This window comes from Bombyx mandarina, chromosome 15 (genome assembly GCF_030267445.1).
Source record: "Bombyx mandarina strain Sakado chromosome 15, ASM3026744v2".
NCBI classification, from domain to species: Eukaryota; Metazoa; Arthropoda; class Insecta; order Lepidoptera; family Bombycidae; genus Bombyx; species Bombyx mandarina.
In genome coordinates, this window is record NC_143221.1 from 3,741,173 (window position 1) to 3,758,783 (window position 17,611).

Consider the following 17,611-nt stretch of genomic DNA (forward strand, 5'->3'; position numbering starts at 1 on the left):
CTGCCGGCGCAGCAGCCCGGCGCGCATTTCGTGTGACATGCGCATAACGCATTTCGTGTGACATGCTAGTACGATTTTGGTCCCCATAATTTTCATACCCCGGGCCTATATATGTAAATCGATTCTAAAGGAGTAAACTCCAAAAAATTATTTGTCCTTTGCTGTTTTATTTCTTAAACTAGCGACCCGCCCTCGCTTCGCTTCGGAAACATTAAAACACACATGAAACCAAAAAAATAAATAAATAAAAAATTAAAAAAAGTAGCCTATGTTCATCAGGGACAATGTCGGCTTCTAATGGAAAAATAATTTTTCAAATCGGTCCAGTAGTTTCGGAGCCTATTCGAAACAAACAAACAAACAAATCTTTCCTCTTTATAATATTAGTATAGAAGTATAGAAAAGAATAGTCAGGAGTTCATTTTAAATATATCAATTCTGCTTACTAAACCGTAGGCATCAAACAATTTTATGTTCGTTCTGTGACATTTTAATTATTAATCTATGAAGTAAGTCGTGACATCGCAACGACACTGCGTAATATATATCCGTCTTGTTTACGGTCTTGCTAGTTAGCATGCTATCTTTTTCACACATTACAACCTTGTCAAGTTAACTCTGCTCACGCGGCTATATGATATTATCATCAACTAATTGTCGATTTAATTCGTCCGCATAATATCGTATAGCTTAGTGTGTTTATAAATATATATAGGTACATACGCCGCGGACAAGCTTGACTTCGTATTAGTACTAATATAACGTATCTACCTCTTTTTACTATAACATCATTGGTCGTTGTAATATTTCCGACTTTTTTCTCTCTTCCTAATGAAGTAAGAAACGATATATGCAGGACGCGCTATAACCACGAGTTATATGATATTTACAAGGATCCTAAATCCTTATCATAAAAAACTATATAAAATTGGAAGCCTACTATGGGCAGGACATGTAGTTCGAATGAAGGAGACCAGAATTACAAGACAAATGCTCTATGGCAAACCGGAGAGAGGGCCGCAGAAATCGTGGCAGACCCAAACTCCAATGGTTGGATGGCGTTGAGCACGACCTCAAAGTTATCGGTGTCAGGAACTGGAAGGAGAAAGCCCTGAACAGAGCAATCTGGAGAGACATACTGGACCAAGCTAAGGCCCACCCTGGACTGTAAGGCCTAAGATGATGATGATGAATGTTTGGTAAGGGCTATTTAAACTACGCGGGGACCAGTAGGTGAGATCACGGGCTCAACCTGAGAGAATTTGCTAACACTAACCCTAGCAAGAGCAGTGCTTCGCAGAGTCTACCTCCGGATCGGAATCGCGAGGACTGAGAAGATCCGGTGAGAAACTCAGTGGGTGTATTTCAAATACTTTACTTAGTTCGCTTTGTTTTCGTGATCGCGGACTAAAGGACTAAGAGCTACTTAAAGTTAAATAAATACATTTTAAATCATTTAGCTTTGCAAGGGCTTTTAATAATAATAATAATACCCATATTGTCGCAGACTAATTTGATTTGTACCATGACACAATAGTCCCAAGCCGCGTCGTCCCGTAGCAGTGCTGACTAGAAGAATAATAAAAGAACCGTATCTCAGATAACAGATGAATTTATCACTTCGTAGACATGATAACTGTTACTTCTAATTAAAAATATGTTTATAGGTTTTATTTGATTACTTACAAAAAGACGAAGTTTTCGTATCGGGGTATGTATTTTTTGCATTGATAAAATTCCATATTCCAAAAGCGATACTAGACTTATTTACTATTTGACGTTGAGTAATTATAATCTGCCAAGGGCAGCGCGCGAGATCCACTTGCATAGTCTTTCTGTTCCCACTAAACTATTTAAATAGTTTATTGTCGCTCTCCGACGCTTAATGGAATGTTTAGTAAAAAAAAGGTCCGTAAAAACTTTAAGTACCTTCAAGCGTTTTGTATTGCAACGCTTGCATAGTAAAGAAAATCGTTGTTTGGCGTCAGTTTACCGAATTGTTTTGTGTGGTTTTTGCAGGTTCATATATTAGAGCATTTCTGACGTAATCGATAGGTTTTTTTTAAGCGTCTACGTATTTCTAACGCCATGTGTAAATAAACAAGTTAACAGTATATGCGAATAGTTGTCTCTGCGGATGCGTCATAATGATAATGTACCAGTAACGCCTACCATTCATGTCTGGATATGGCGTTGTCTATGCGATGTGACACTTTCACCTCTGTCCTGTTTAATAGGCTACATGTTAATATCGTGCTTATATAATTAGTCTCGGGGGACCGGAGTCCCTCGCCCCAAAAACGTTGCGTGTTAACATTTTGACTATGCAATATCCGACGTTATAGAAGTGTTTGATTAGGACGACAGATTTCCAATTCGGTTTCGGGTCAGCACGTTACCGAGGGCACGCGTACCGTTAGTGCGCGTGATGTTATGCGATGCAATATTCGTACAATACATTGTGCGTCTTTTTAGATACCTTTATAGGTACTATGTTAAGCTGTGGCCCGGTATCGATCGCTCTGTTTGTAAACATTGCAATGCCGGTGATTGACTCGAGTTATTGTGAAATTAGTATATGTAACAAACCAACCTGCACTGCTTGAGCACTCTCCTTGTCCAGCAGGAACTCCATCGACTTGTGAGGGCGAGGGGCGCGCTGGTCCGGAGGCGCCAGTGCCAGCAGCGAGCGCGCGTGCAGCACCGTGCGCTGCGTGTCCACGTCCGTCTCCAGCACGCCGGCCGCCGGAGCAGGCGGCGGGCGCGGCCGCGGCGGCTTGTGCGCCACGCCGCCCGCAGCCGGGGGTGCCGCCGTGCGCGACACACCCTCTTCTTTCAGTGGAATACGCACATACTGCGGCCCGGCGCCCGCCGCGCGCCCTGCCTGCCCCGCGTCTGCCGCTAGTGCCGGACCGCCAGCGGGTGGTCGGCCGTTCGCGCCTGCGCCCCTCGTTTTTTTCTCTTTGCGCCCAGAAAATCGGAAATTCGCGAATCGCGATAGGAAGCCCGCGATACGGCCGCGCGGCGCGCGCGCGCTCGCTTCCGTCATGGCAGTGGAGCGATCTGAGGCCGGCGCGCGCGGCTCTTCGCTTCCCCCCTCCACGACCACTTCGACTTCTGCGTCATCGGCGTCATCGCTCGCCGTCGATTCGCTCTCGGTTGTGCTTGTACTAGTCTCACGCCAACTTACTTCTGCAACCACCGGAGAGAACGTGACTCCTTTCGACCCTGCCGATACGGATCGCGCGGGAGGCCCCGTGCCGGGCGGTGGTGTGGCTACTAACTGCAGAGAGGCTCGTAGCTCTTCCGGTGTCTCACGATGAGGAGTAGCGCGAGCGCGTAGCTCCGGTGTCGATCGTACCCGCGCGTCACAGGGTGATCTTAGCGGAGTAGATGTGAAAGCTGGTTGTCGCACGGGATCCGGTGATGGTGATCGTGGAGGTGACGGTGTTGGAGAAGACGGTTCTATACGTCTTCGCAGCTCGTCGAGAACGTCGTCCCAGGCACCCCACGAGTCGCGCATCCTTTTCGCTGTCAGCACAGACAATTCTCTGTCATAGTCGCCGGTTTCGGAGAGAACTCTCCTCGCACTTTCGTCGAGACGTCGAGCTGTTAGTTCCATTTCTCTCGCGAAGGCGCGTTCAGACTCTGTGGTGGAATCGCTTCCAGCGCTTGGTTCTCGAATGGGCGATACTGATTCATGGCTGATATCCTTTTCAACAGGAGGTGGAGGCGGAGGAGGAGGGTGTCGCGGTGCGCGGGGCGGAGGTGGCGGGGGCGGCAAGCGCGGACGCCGCGTTCCGCCCCTGTAGTCGAGGGCGGTGAGGTCGGCCACGCTGACGGTGAGGCTGTCGCTCACTTCGAAACTTTGCCGGAAACGCGAACGATGCCCGGCGTGTCTTCGCGGTTCAGCGCACACGTCAAGCTCCGCGGGGAGCGACAGAGCGCGCGCGGTGCGGGGAGGCCGGCGCTCAGGACTGGGTGAGATAGCGAGGCAGGGTTCGCTGCCGGCACCGACGGACGCCTGCTGCGCTATTTCGGGAGGACGCCGATGTGCGGGTGGGGGCGGCCGTCGAGATCTCTCACTGTATCCGCTGTCCTCGCTGAGGTTTTCGGCAGACAAATGGGTTCGGGTTGCAGGCACTCGCGTCGGTGGAGGAGACGGTGGAGGAGACTCGAGGGAGTCTGGCGACAGGCTCGGCGAGGCGGGAGCCGCGCATGACCTTTCGAGTGACTCGAATTGAGCGAGGCTCGAGGAGCGCGAGAGTGAGTCGGAGCTTGCGGGCGAGGAGTCCCGCTCGCGGCGTCGTCGCTTCGCCGGACAAGCCCACTCGCGCTCTGACTCGCTGTCGCACTCTGACCCTGGTGAAGAAACACCACGTTAAGCACGTATAAACTCTGACTTGCAACAGCGTAGAAACGTCGCTACGTTCAGACAGCGACAGTGACAATGACAACGAATTAGAATGTGTGATCATTATCTTGGATGTTGTCCAAAAGATTTGCCTCTCACGTCATTGACACAAATTTAACAAAACCAGATCTCATTGTTTTCAAATACTAATATGTAATTAGTAAACATAACAAAAATAATACATATTTCGTATTTATAGTTTTCGTATTTGTAACAAAAGCTTATTTTTTATTTAGTCTATTTTAAACATTTTTAAATGAAAATTCTTAAAGTGCCGAAAAACAGCGCCATCTATCTGCTGACGTGGGAAAATGTTTTAATAAAATTGCTACTCCTCACTAGATGGCCATAGTTTATATAAAAATTATTATTTTTAATACCGACCTGCATTTGCTGGTACATGAATGACGGAATCTGCGTCCGAGTCGGACAGCCATGTTCCACCCGAAGATTTTTCGGAGCGCAAATCATCGCTTGTCTCCTCGACTATAGTTTCGAGGTACAAAGCGTGAGTACTGCCATTATCACCTGTGGAAAAAACAACATAATTTATAGACTTAGACCCAGCATGACATTTATATTTTAGTACCAATTAATAAAATTATGATATTACTCATTTCTAGAGTAAAATAAAATTACCGATTTAATACAACAACCTATCAACAGATGGCGCTATCAGTAGCAAGCTGTAGTAAAACGACAACAGTCATTTTCGTATTTTTTTATTCTTGTCCATAATGTTACTATTAAATAGACAGTAGCTCACTATTAAATAGACAGTAATTGCCAAGTCTTTTGATAATTATAACTTTAACTTAGTGACGATAAGCTTAAACGTTTCTAGGTTAATGATAAACAGCTGGTAGCAACTTTTTTGCTTGGCGTCTGTTTTAATTTCTAACCGGAAATATAATATAAATATACCGGATTGATCGCTGCTTAGTTCAACGCTGTAAAGTACCGAAACGGAGTAATAATTTTCTGCTTTTTGATATTTTATTTATATGCATCCAAAATCACGAATGAATAATCGACTATTCAGATTTATGAGTAACAAAGTGCAGAATTGCATTAATTGTTAAAAATCAGACAAGACGTTAATTTATATTACTGATAAAATACATATTTACTTGTATAAAATTGCATAATTCAATGTGTTTTTAATTATTGATTTTTTTGTTTTATTTTAGACGTGAATCACGATTTCAGGCGCGCGTCACTGGTCCGCAAACAACAACGGTTACCATGGCAACCCTTTTATACATTTGAGTGGAACTTTTTGGCGGGAACGCGAGGAGTGAAGTTGTGTGATTTGTTTTATTTTTTCTATTTAGTGTTTCTTCAGGTTTAAATGTGTAATAACGGTGGTTTATTAACCGTTTAATATCTGTGAAAGTGCACAAATGTGGGAAAATGAAACAAAACCGCTGTACGTAACTTCTCGGGATCCTCCAAAAAGTCCACTGAAAAAATCTCAGTAAATGACCACCATTTTACTGAGATTAAATTTCATCCCATATCATCTCATCTCATTTCATTTAATTTCATCCCAGTTGATTAATGTCTCAAATTAATCATCTTCATTTCATTTTATTTCACTCCATATTAAGTACAGATCATTTTTCATAAAAATAAGAATATAATTTAAAATAAGACATGACCTAAATAAAGGTCTTAGTTACCAGGTCATAAAATCCCTTCAAAAAAAAATACATTTGAGTGACGTCAGAGTAATAATCCATTCTGGACAGAATCTAAGCGAATTCCGAAATACAATGAACGCCTACATCTCAAACGGAGTATTTTAAATACTCAAAAATACGAGATCTCGTGATGAGCGAGTCGATATTTCGATTTACGGTTTCCGATGAATAGAAATTATAAAATTCACTATATAACAACCCATGGAATTGTATGGGGACGGATAGATTGTCACAAGAATGTCGCGAATCACCTTCAGATCTACGGTCGAATATTAGTGTATTGTATACTTTTGTTCGATCCTTCAATCAGGAAAGCACAATCATGATTAACTGTATGATAAATCCGTTTTAGTGTCGGCGGGTTTAGCGTGGACTATAAAAAGTTCATTTCCAAGGTAAATAAATGTCTCATCAGGTCATGTCGTGAATTAATTCTGTAAACAAACACAGAATTAGAATAATTAGAATTCGGTAGGCAGGTGTGACAGAGTCAGAGGCGGATCTCAAAGCGATTTGGAGCCGCTTCATCATTTGTTATTCAGCACACAATGGGGATTGTCCACCTGTCCGACATGTGTTGTAACGGTTTGATTCTCGGGTCGAGTGCTGTGGGAATACTATTTACGATTTCGAATTAGGATTCGCTGTTGTAAGTTGTAAATCGATTTGCGCATGCACAATGATTTTCTTGTAGTTTTGCCAAGTGAATCGGCAATGTTATTTCGACGTAAGCTCGCGCTACATTTAATCATATCTGTTTTCGTTACGTATAATAACGGTATAACAAATATTTAATAACATTATGATGTGATTTACATTACCGCTGATACGTTCCAGTTGTGCTTTTCGATAAATAGCTTTAAGTAGTCTAGACTGAAGATCGAAATTCAAACATGTACAGTGTGACCTCAAAATTTCATTCATTTTCTGTTACATAATTTGTGGATTTTGTTTTATTTTTTGTGGATATAAATTGGGTATTTAAAATATAATATATCATACGAGTTATATACGAGTAGGTATATGAGCTCTAAGTTTTGTAAATAACACTAAAATACAAAGCTCATCAAGTGGTACTAGCTACTTGATGCTACTGAACTGTTTCTCCTATCTGCCTATTTTCAATGTTTGTTGGTTAATCACACAAAAATGGTAGAATAGACTATGAGGAAATTTCGGGCGAAAATTATTTGTAAACAGGACTAACAAATAGGATATATTGATCATGTTAAATGATATACCCGGGTAAATGTTAAATGGCTAATAACATCATCGGCTATAATAAATACATGTGTATGTACACATTCGTGATCATGGGTTAAGTACGTATTTCATTACAAAAATTGGTACCTCCCCGGGGGATTCGAACACCGGTACTGTCGCTCGATACGAATGCACCACCGGGTGTCTTATCCTTGTAGGCCACGACGACTTCCTATTTGAAATGTGTTACTACGATTTTCTCGTAATTATATTCAGTCCTCTATCTAGTCCTCATCGAAGTGATCTATTTTGTACTATTTTGTGTTCGCGTTGGAAAAGTTTGAAGGTGTGGAGCAAAATAGAATTTTAAAAATCTATCTTCCTTTAGTTACGCGGCCTCCGAGAAAACACGAGTGAAGGAAGCACCAATTTTTTTCCTGCCTAGACTTGAGAGGCTATGTCAGCGTAACAGGCCGAGTAGGTGAGCTCACGGGGCTTAAGCCGGGAGTGTCGCTAACACTGGCTCTAGCTAGAGCAGTGCTTCCCAGAATCTACCATTGGATCGGCAACGCGACCCACTGAGAAGATCCGGCGAGAAACTCAGTGGGCTGTGTCTATGGGTTAATTTACTCGTCGAGCCCTTCGTCGCAAGGGACGGGTTTGGCGATGACGGTGACCGGTGTTTGAGGTACCTAAAAACACCGTTAATGGATCGGGAGAATTCGTAATGACGTGTTTAGGAGCGCCATTATCGAGCTTTCACTGTATATATTTCTTAGTGTATACAATCACGAAAGTTTAAAATAATTGTGTTTTGCTATCGATAACAAAAAAAAACCACGATACATATCGAGGGTTGAAAGGTTATTTATTTGGTTTAAACCACATTTTATTAATTGTACAACGGCTTTTTAAAGTTTAACATTTAGAAAGATATCATAACAAAGAAACTTCTTCAGCTATTTGAATGAGGTAAACTTAATTAAAGTTCAGTTAAAAACATCGAATCGTTGATGGTAATACCAAATAAAACGCATCTTTAATTACAAAGATAAATGTCGCGTGTCAAGCGAAATGTCGCTTAAATAACCTTTCATTCAGCCCTCAATATATTATTATTTATTTATTTTTTATTGCTTAGATGGGTGGAAGAGCTCACAGCTCACCTGGTATTAAGTGGTTACTGGAGCCCATAGACATCTACAACGTATATACGCCACCCACCTGGAGATATAAGTTCTAAGGTCTCGGTATAGTTACAACGGCTGCCCCACCCTTCAAACCGAAACGCATTACTGCTTCACGGCAGAAATAAGCAGGGTGGTGGTACCTACTCGCGCGGACTCACTATAAGTCCTGCCACCAGTAAAGTGGTGTGTGTGTCTCAATATGTGTGTCTATATAGCTATTATTAAAAACTTAAGTGTCACAAAATGTCCCGCTTTGAATTATTCCGTTACACTTATTACAGATCTTAATTGTGGGTTCACTTTGTAATTGTACAACATCCTGTTGGCAATATAATAAATGTTCGGTTCGTTCTTAGAACTTAATTAACGAATGAGGTTAATCTTGTTCATTAAATGATTTAGATCGATTGAGATGAAAAAGGTCTTTATGCAACAAGTGTTATGGTCGTTTTTTGCTTTTTATGGCTGTAGATAGGCAGGTGAGCTAAAGGCGTATTTGATCGTAAGCCTTCACCACCGCTCATGAGCATCAGCAATGTCAGCAATGTCAAGCCGTTGCGTATTCCAACTCATTACGTTACGTCACGAGTTAGTTTCAATTTCCTTAATGTGACTAACTCTGCGGGTGTATTATGTTCATATTTTGACGAACGACTTCCGCTATGAAGAAATAACATCGTGTAATAAAAAACAAACCAGCAAAGTTTATGTATTTTTATAATAACTAGTGATAGGTCATCTTCTAGGTCTACACGGGTCGGTGCCAGCGGTCTGCAGGTTATTAGCTTATTGATTACTTTACATTAGCCATTACAATTGAGATCGCGTAATTATGTCTCAAAGGGGACGGTGAAATGCACGCTACCTACCCTTGAATATTAGGTTGCTCAACTATATTTTTTATTTTTTTATTGTTTAGGGTGGGTTGACGAGCTCACGGCCCATCTGGTGTTAAGCGGTTATCGAAGCCCACAGACATCTACAACGTAAATGCCGCCATCCACCTTGAGATATAAGTTCTGAGGTATCAGTATAGTTACAACGGCTGCTCCACCCTTCAAACCGAAACGCATTACTGCTTCATAGCAGAAATAAGTGGGATCGTGCTACCTAACCGTCATAAGACGTCCTATCACCAGTATTACGAAAATTATAATATTGCGGGTTTGATTTTTATTATACTATGTTTTTACTTCACCGTGAAAGTCAATCGTGAAGAATTGTTAAGTACGTATTTCATTAGAAAAATTGGTACCCGCCTGCGAGATTCGAACACCGTTGCATCGCTTGACACGAATGCACCGGGCGTCTTATCCTTTAGACCACGACGACTGTTTACATGCAGAGGGAAACCTGTTTCAACTCCTATTCCGTTAGTCCATCTTACGGGAAATGTTTCAAGCACCCTGACACCCTCCACCTAGTCTTATACCACCAGAAATCGGAAGATCCCCAACTCGTGGGGTAAAAGACCTACTCGGAATACAAAAAAGAGCGAAAAAAAATCGGTGTCCATATTTATGTCACACGAAGTGTCACGTAACTAGCACATTAACAGAATTAAATGCTAATCACGAAGAAAAATACTTATGTAAGCCCTACAGTCCAAATAAAACTATGTTATTTTAGCTATTTTTACTTATGGACCGGTGCCACGTTCAAAATTATAAATTGTTTCTAGTTTAATACACTTCAAGGCGAGCCTAACTATGTAACATACTATATAATGCTAGCAGGCTATTAGTAAACGTGATTTTAAACAAACAGTTTATTTTCGTCGTCGGTAAATTAAAAGCAGCCCGCTATAAACCACGTAACGTTATAATTATAAGTTATAACGCAACGTAACGTTCTGTGTGCTGTTAAAATAAATCTAATATATAAAATTTTCGTGTCACAATGTTCGTTCCCATACTCCTCCGAAACCGCTTGACCGATTCTCATGAAATTTTTTATGCATATTCAGTAAGCCTGAGAATCGGCTACTATCTATTTTTCATACCCCTAAGTGATTAGGGTTATCCACCCCTAACATATCTTTTTTTATTGGGGCATTTTTTTTTGTTATAATGAGGTATTATGTGGTTGAATGAGGTTTTGTTATTTTTATCATATATTCCCTCTTCGTTCACAGCACTACATACCTCTTTCACTCATTTCGCACATCCTTACAACCCTTACAATAAGTTAGTTTTTTTTTCTACACTAGAAATTCCCTAGAAATCTTATATATGGCAAAACAATGTTTGCCGGGTCAGCTAGTACGTTGTATATGTTTCGGTCGAAACTATATTAAAAAGCGCCGTTCTATAGCGCATAAGTTTATATTTATAGGCTACGTAACGCAACATAGCTTATTGCATGTCATGTGGTATCGGAATGCTGTAAATAAGTGATCAATCTAAATATGTATAATAAAACAGTGTAACCGCGTGTGGGTCTCTTTTGAATAAAGCCAGAAAGGAGTAAATCTCAAAAGAATCTAAATAAGACTTAATAGAACACGAGTCAAGTGATTTTTAATTTTAATATAAGTCTTTCTTTCATTAAAATCGAATTTTGTAAAAAAAGCTATAGAGTCATTTGTCTTTGTAATACAGGTCGTCGTGGCCTAATAGATAAGACGCCCGGTGCATTCGTATCGAGCGATTCAGCTGTGCCAGTGTTCGAAACTTGCAGAGTGATATAAATTTTTTAAATGAAATTATTGGTACCACTACTGGACCTATTTCTGCTTTTTTTTTTATTACCTACCTAAGCTGGTACCCTAGAGAGGCTATTCCAGCGTAACCGTAACTAGTAGGTGAGCTCACGGGGCTCAAACCTGACGACGATGCTAACACGAACCCTAGCAAGAGTCGTGCTTCGCAGAATCTACCACCGGATCGGAAACGCGACCCACTAAGAAGATCCGGCGAGAAACTCAGTGGGCTGTGTCTGAGAGTTAATTTACTCGTCGAGCCCTTCGTCGCAAGCGACGGGTTCGACGAGAACGGTGACCGGTGCTTGAAGTACCTAGAAGCACCGTTAGTGGATCGGGAGGATCCGAGATGACGTGTATTTCTGCTGTGAAGCCGTAATGCCTTTCGGTTTCAATGGTGGGGCAGCCGTTGTACTGTAAAATTGGTACTTTTCTGCTCACGTCTCAACAATTACGTTGTTGATGTCCATGGGCACCAATTATTGCTTTACAACAAAAACACTTAAGCAATATAAATAAATAAATAAATAAATGGAATTTATTTTTTAACGTGCAGATGTTAGTAGTTAAATTGGTAATTAATGTTATCAATGCGAAAGTTAATCTGTCTTTAAGTTACTCTGTTTTCATGACCTAACTAACAAACAGCACCACAGATTTTGACGAAATTCAATATGAAATTAGATAAAGTTATATAAAACTGTAGTTTAGTAAACTGTTTTATCGATTGTATCTATCTAGCTGCGTTTCTACTGCCGCTGATAATTATAATTAGATTCCGTGGCTTTCTGCCAGTTACGAGAGAATGTCGTAGTAAAAACTAGTAGGTAAGTGTTGTTGATAAACATCGACATAATATTGATCATCTTATACATTTTTAACTTAAATTATCTCTTCCAAGAGCCTCTGATTTAACTAGGTAAAATTCGCAATGTGTTGGCACTTCATCTATACTAATCTATACTAATATTATAAAGAGGAAAGATTTGTTTGTTTGTTTGTTTCGAATAGGCTCCGAAACTACTGGACCGATTTGAAAAATTCTTTTTCCATTAGAAGCCGACATTGTCCCTGATGAACATAGGCTATTTTTTTTTTTTTTTGGTGTCATGTGTGTTTTAATGTTTCCGAAGCGAAGCAAGGGCGGGTCGCTAGTAATAATATAACTTTATAATAAGTTTATAATGTTTTATAAATTTTGACAGCCGCGGATTGCCGCAACAGTTTTTTTTTATTGCCCCCTTGTAGGCAGACGAGCATACGGCCCACCTGATGGTGAGTGGTTACCGTCGCCCGTGGACTTCAGCAACGCCGGGCGCAGAGCCAAACCGCTGCCTGCGATGTTAATGTCTTACTTGAATTTTAAAGTTTGTACTTGAACTGAACTTTTTTATTTGGATTTGTGAGACGGTCACAGCCTAACACGTTGAGTGATTACCGAATCCCAGACATTATAATTTGAATGCCCATGTTACAAGATCGAAATGTTGTTTTATTGAACTATTCTTATTATAAGACTAGCTGTATCCGTCCGCTTCGCTGGGCAATTAAAATTAACATTATTATTTCTCACCCCCACAAAGATTCTCATCATTAAGGCCCCCGCAACTGGTGTAAGCGTGTAAGGAGTCCAACGCTCATATAAATATTAGCCTATCCTTTAAGTACATGTATTTTCTACATGGATACCAAGTTTCAAGTCAATGGAATGCATGGTTCAGTAGTTATAACGGAACATCCGTAAAAACCACTGTAGATTTATTTATACCTAGTCAGGTCATAAATTCTGTCACATGTTTAATGTTAAATAATTGAAACAAGTTTATTCATTATGTAATCATTCAACCAAAATGAACTTAACAAAACATAGATTCTTATGACACTAAAGTTTATTCAAAATGACCTCCGTGATTTTGAATACAGGCCTTCAATCTGCGCGGCCAGGCGTCTATCGCAGCACGAACGAGGTCCATGTCAATATCGGCGGCTGCCTTAATCAAGGATGTCTTGAGTGACTCCAAATTGGGATGAGGCTTTGAGCACGCCTTTTCCTCCAAGTGTTGCCATATCTTGTAATCTAACGGATTCAAATCTGGACTGGAGGAGGGCCAGTTTTCATGCCGGATGAAGTCGATTTCACGCGCCGCCAGCCAGTCTTGTGCGCTCTTTGCTCTATGAGCTGGCGCCGAATCTTGTTGGAATACTCAGTGCCTGTTATTGAACATGGTATGAGAAACAGGTTCCACAAGGTTCGTCAGGACTGTATTTTGATACACAACTGCATTCGTTTTTACACCTTTCTCACAAAAATGTACCTCTGTTAAGCCCCAATAAGAAACTCCCAACCATACCATGAGCGAGGATGGAAAATGACCTCGTTGGACACGCGGAATACGGTTGCTCGCTTCTTCACTACTGTGTGCGTACACCTTATCATTTTGTTTGTTGTAGCTCTCTTCTACGGTAAAAATTTTTTCATCCGAAAAAACAATTTCCCGATATTTTTTTCCCGCGTACCGCTTCAACAAAGCGCGGCATCTCTTCAGTCTCAGGTCCATTAGACGAGCATTCAAACGATGTCCTGTTTTTCTTCGATATGACCGAAGCCCTAAGTCTTCATTTAACACCCTTTTCACCGTGGTTCTGCTTAACCCCATCTGATGGGCCAACAGTTTCTGCTTACGTTTGCGGTTTCTTTGAATTCGCGCCTTCACAGCTTTTAACACTGCTGGAGTCCTAACATACCGAGGGCGACCACTTCTTGACCTGTCATCTACACTAGAGTCTTCATTGTATCGTTTGATGGTACGATAAACGCATCGTTTGGTTATATTCAAATTTTTCAGTATGTTAAAAATTTGAATTGGCGCATAACCGCAACGATGAAACGCAATAACTGCAACACGGTCTTCTTTAAGCGTCCACTCCATATTTAAAAATGAGTAAAATTCTAAAAGTATACATTTTTATTTTCATGAACAATTCGCAATTCGAATTCAATAAACTTTTTTGTGGCCAGCATTCTAAAAGAAAAGATTTTACTGTGTGACAATACTTATTACCTGACTAGTTATATTAGTATAGAGATTGGCAGTTTATGTATATTTAGTTACATTAATTTAATACGTTTCTTTTTGATTAGTTCAACCATTCAGAATGACATTAATTTATGATTTAGTAACTTTTAACAACGCTCGTAGCTCTGTTTTTAAGCGATAACAACAAACGAGGTAGAATTAAAATAGTTGGCAGTTAAAACTGAACGAAAGAGTTTTAGGGTGCCTTTAAACAGTTAGCAGCTTGCCGAAAATATAGCGCGCGATTTACTATATTTATTGCAACTAGTGTTGGCTTAATGATCAAAATTCAATCATAATCACTGATATGTCAACATTACAACATACATTTTCTTATATGTAGTTGACAGATTTTTTATTGTAGGGAAAACCAGTTTCCAATGTTTTTTATTTACTCTAAAGCTTGTCACTAATTAATAAAAAAAAATAAAGAAAAGCGGCTAACAAATAGAACGGAAAAATTGACTAAGACGTATTGTTTTTGCCTATTTATAGATAGATTCGGTGTGATAGATGCGAGTTCACGGTCCAACGTTGGCAATCAGCCCAACCGTGAAGACGAAAGCTGTAATCAATAGAGGAGCTTTACAACGTGATTTATGTTGAGAAAGATTTTAAATTTCATTATAAATACATATAAAAAAGCACTATAGTTTTTCAATATTAGTATTATTATATTAAGCACTAAGCCTGCGTAAACTACACTTGATATCATACGGGCAGATACAGTTGGCAGATTTTTTAGGTTCAAATTATTTCCTTATAGAATCTCTTAAGAATCGATCCAGTTGTTTAGGGGTGAAAACTTAACAGGCAGAGTTACTTGTTTCATATAATTTTGAAATCTAACATCGAACCAAAATCTATACTATCGTAAATTTCACAGTTTATAACTAATTTCGAGAAGTTGACTTTAAAAAATGTACTTAATGTTCTCTTAACAGGAACGTATTCTCGTTTCCGATCAGTGTGTCGCGTTTCCGATCCGGTGGTAGATTCTGCGAAGCACTGCTCTTGCTAGGGTCAGTGTTAGCAACACTCCGGCTTGAGCCCCGTGAGCTCACCTACACACGTTAGGGTGAAGCTGAAATAGCCTCTGAAGGCTAACAGCATAGGTAGGAGAAAAAAAAACGTATTCTAAATATTATATGGACGTTCCTAAAGCAGTTTCCTTCGCTTGGCTAATCGCTTTTAGTTCAACGCCCACCTAAAAAACTACTATCGCAGTTACGACATCCTTTTAACCGTAAACAGCAGGAGATGAAGGGTTTATACGACTTCCTATCCTGAGACATCAGTGTTTTTCATGAAACTAGTTCAACTGCATTCTTCGCTTTTATATTTATGCGCTTTGAAGTGCTTCCAATATGTTGCGCGCTTAAAAATTTCTAGAAAGTTTTATTTTCGTTTTGTTTCTTATTCTTTGTGACGCAGTTCTGTTATAGTTTTTTTTACATATTTCTCTCCTTTAACCCAAATGTAGTAACTTTTACTCTGCTAGGTTTTAAGTCATATCCCATACTTTAAAATGTAGCACTTGGGTCGTAAGTAAGGATAACACGTTTTCATCATGAAAACGTTTTGTAGGCAGCGGCTTGGCTTTGCCCCTGGCATTGCTGAAGATTATAGGCGAAAGTAACCACTCACCATCAGGTGGGCGGTATACTAGTCGACCTACAAGGGCAAAAAAAATAATGTCGGTATATTATTCAATCAACGTCTCTTCATGCTTTCACAGCCGAAGCTTTCACACGAATGGGCTTCTACTCGAAGCTACACATATTTGAAACTGATGCAGCTTCAATTAAACTTAGAATGACCCAAAACTTCGGACAATACAGTTGCAAGTCAATCTTAGAACGGCGGAGGCGTATTAGACATTGGTACATTTTCGGATCTCAGGAGGGAATAATATTGCGATCTAGGCTAGTCAAAGATACATGAATAGTACATAGCGTTGTCAAGAAAATTCCCATAATACAAAGATCTTAGAGATTATCGGCTTAAAGACCGTAACACGAACAATGACGTTTCCTGCACAACATACAAGTTACTTTTATGAGTTCTGTTAAAAATCCTGCCTCGATTATACAACCATAAAAATCCATTAGAGAAAGTTACTGTTTTGAAGTACAAAGTGTGCGAGGGAAATCGAAAGTGAGACGCGATGATCGCACATCAATCAAACACATGATTGGTTTGACACTTTTCTTTAACAATCAATGACTTCGCGCGGGAAAGTCATTCAAAATGTCCCTAACTATTGTTGGATCTGTGGATTTATGCATTTAATTTTTTTGAAAAGTTTAATGTGAATTTTATTGGCTAATTAATGTTTCTCTCCTTGTTCTTAAGTTAGCTCAGATTCGTTATACTTATTCATGTAAAATATTCACGCTTATGTTTGATAGTCTTTTTTTTTCCAGGCTCAAAAGACTAATTTGTCAAGTCCATTAATTACTTCTTTATTAACGACTTATATCATAGACCAGAAAAATCTACATAATCATTTTGTGCAACAAACAAATTTTTTTTTCCCAACAACTTTGTAATTCCACTAACAAACTCAGTTGTGATGAAGGTAGCTTTTCATCAGAGTATTGGACTATCCGCTGTCCGCTATACGGTCACGGTCTGGTCGTTCTTACGGTCTGCGGTAACCAGTCACAGCCCAGATGCTTTGTTTTGTATTCCACAATGAATTCAACGTTCACAAAAAATGATACGTCTACGATTCTAAATGGCATGGTTAAAAAGTGCCTCGACTTTTGAATACAATTTTTTTTAAAACCTGACATTCGAATTTCCTTGTTTTGTTTTATAGGCATAAAAGTACAATGAGTTAAAAGCAATAGTGAATGCATTAATGCTATGATCATGCACGATTCGGTATTCCCTAATTTTGCCGCGAAGCAGTAATGCGTGCCGGTTGAAACGGTGGGGCAGCCGTTGTACTTTCGACAGACTTCGTTGCAGCATCGGTTTTATCACTTAATACCAGTTGGGTTTAGTCACTCTTCTACACCAGGAGGACGGGACGGCGCGTCGGCGACTGCGGACTGCAATGCGGTCCGCATTTTCGTTGTCGCTGTCGTCGCCGAACATACTCTTGAAGAGCAACCCGGTCGGCGGTGTATCGCGTTCCGACGCGGCAGGCTGGTTCTGGCCCAGCGGGGTATCCCGGGATACCAGCGGCACCGCCCGGGCGGCCTGGTAGGGCCGCCGTACCGCGGAGACCGACGTCGTTGGTCGTCGACTATCGCCTCGACGACCCGTCGGTCGGGCGTCCTCGGGGTGGCGCCGCGTGTCTGGTTGTAGTGTTG

The 17,611-nt window shown here is 40.6% G+C and overlaps 1 protein-coding gene across 3 annotated transcripts in view; it reads right to left on the reverse strand.

Moving 5' to 3' along the window:
- Positions 1-17,611, reverse strand: part of LOC114245540 (uncharacterized) — a 110,438-nt gene that overhangs the window by 60,012 nt on the left and 32,815 nt on the right. For all 3 annotated transcript variants that reach the window (XM_028177746.2, XM_028177743.2, XM_028177747.2), the window contains exons 2-3: positions 4,799-4,942; positions 2,594-4,362 (exon numbers count right to left, since the gene is read on the reverse strand). In XM_028177746.2, the coding sequence (XP_028033547.2) occupies positions 2,594-4,362; positions 4,799-4,942 (1,913 nt within the window). The remainder of the gene's footprint in view (positions 1-2,593; positions 4,363-4,798; positions 4,943-17,611) is intronic.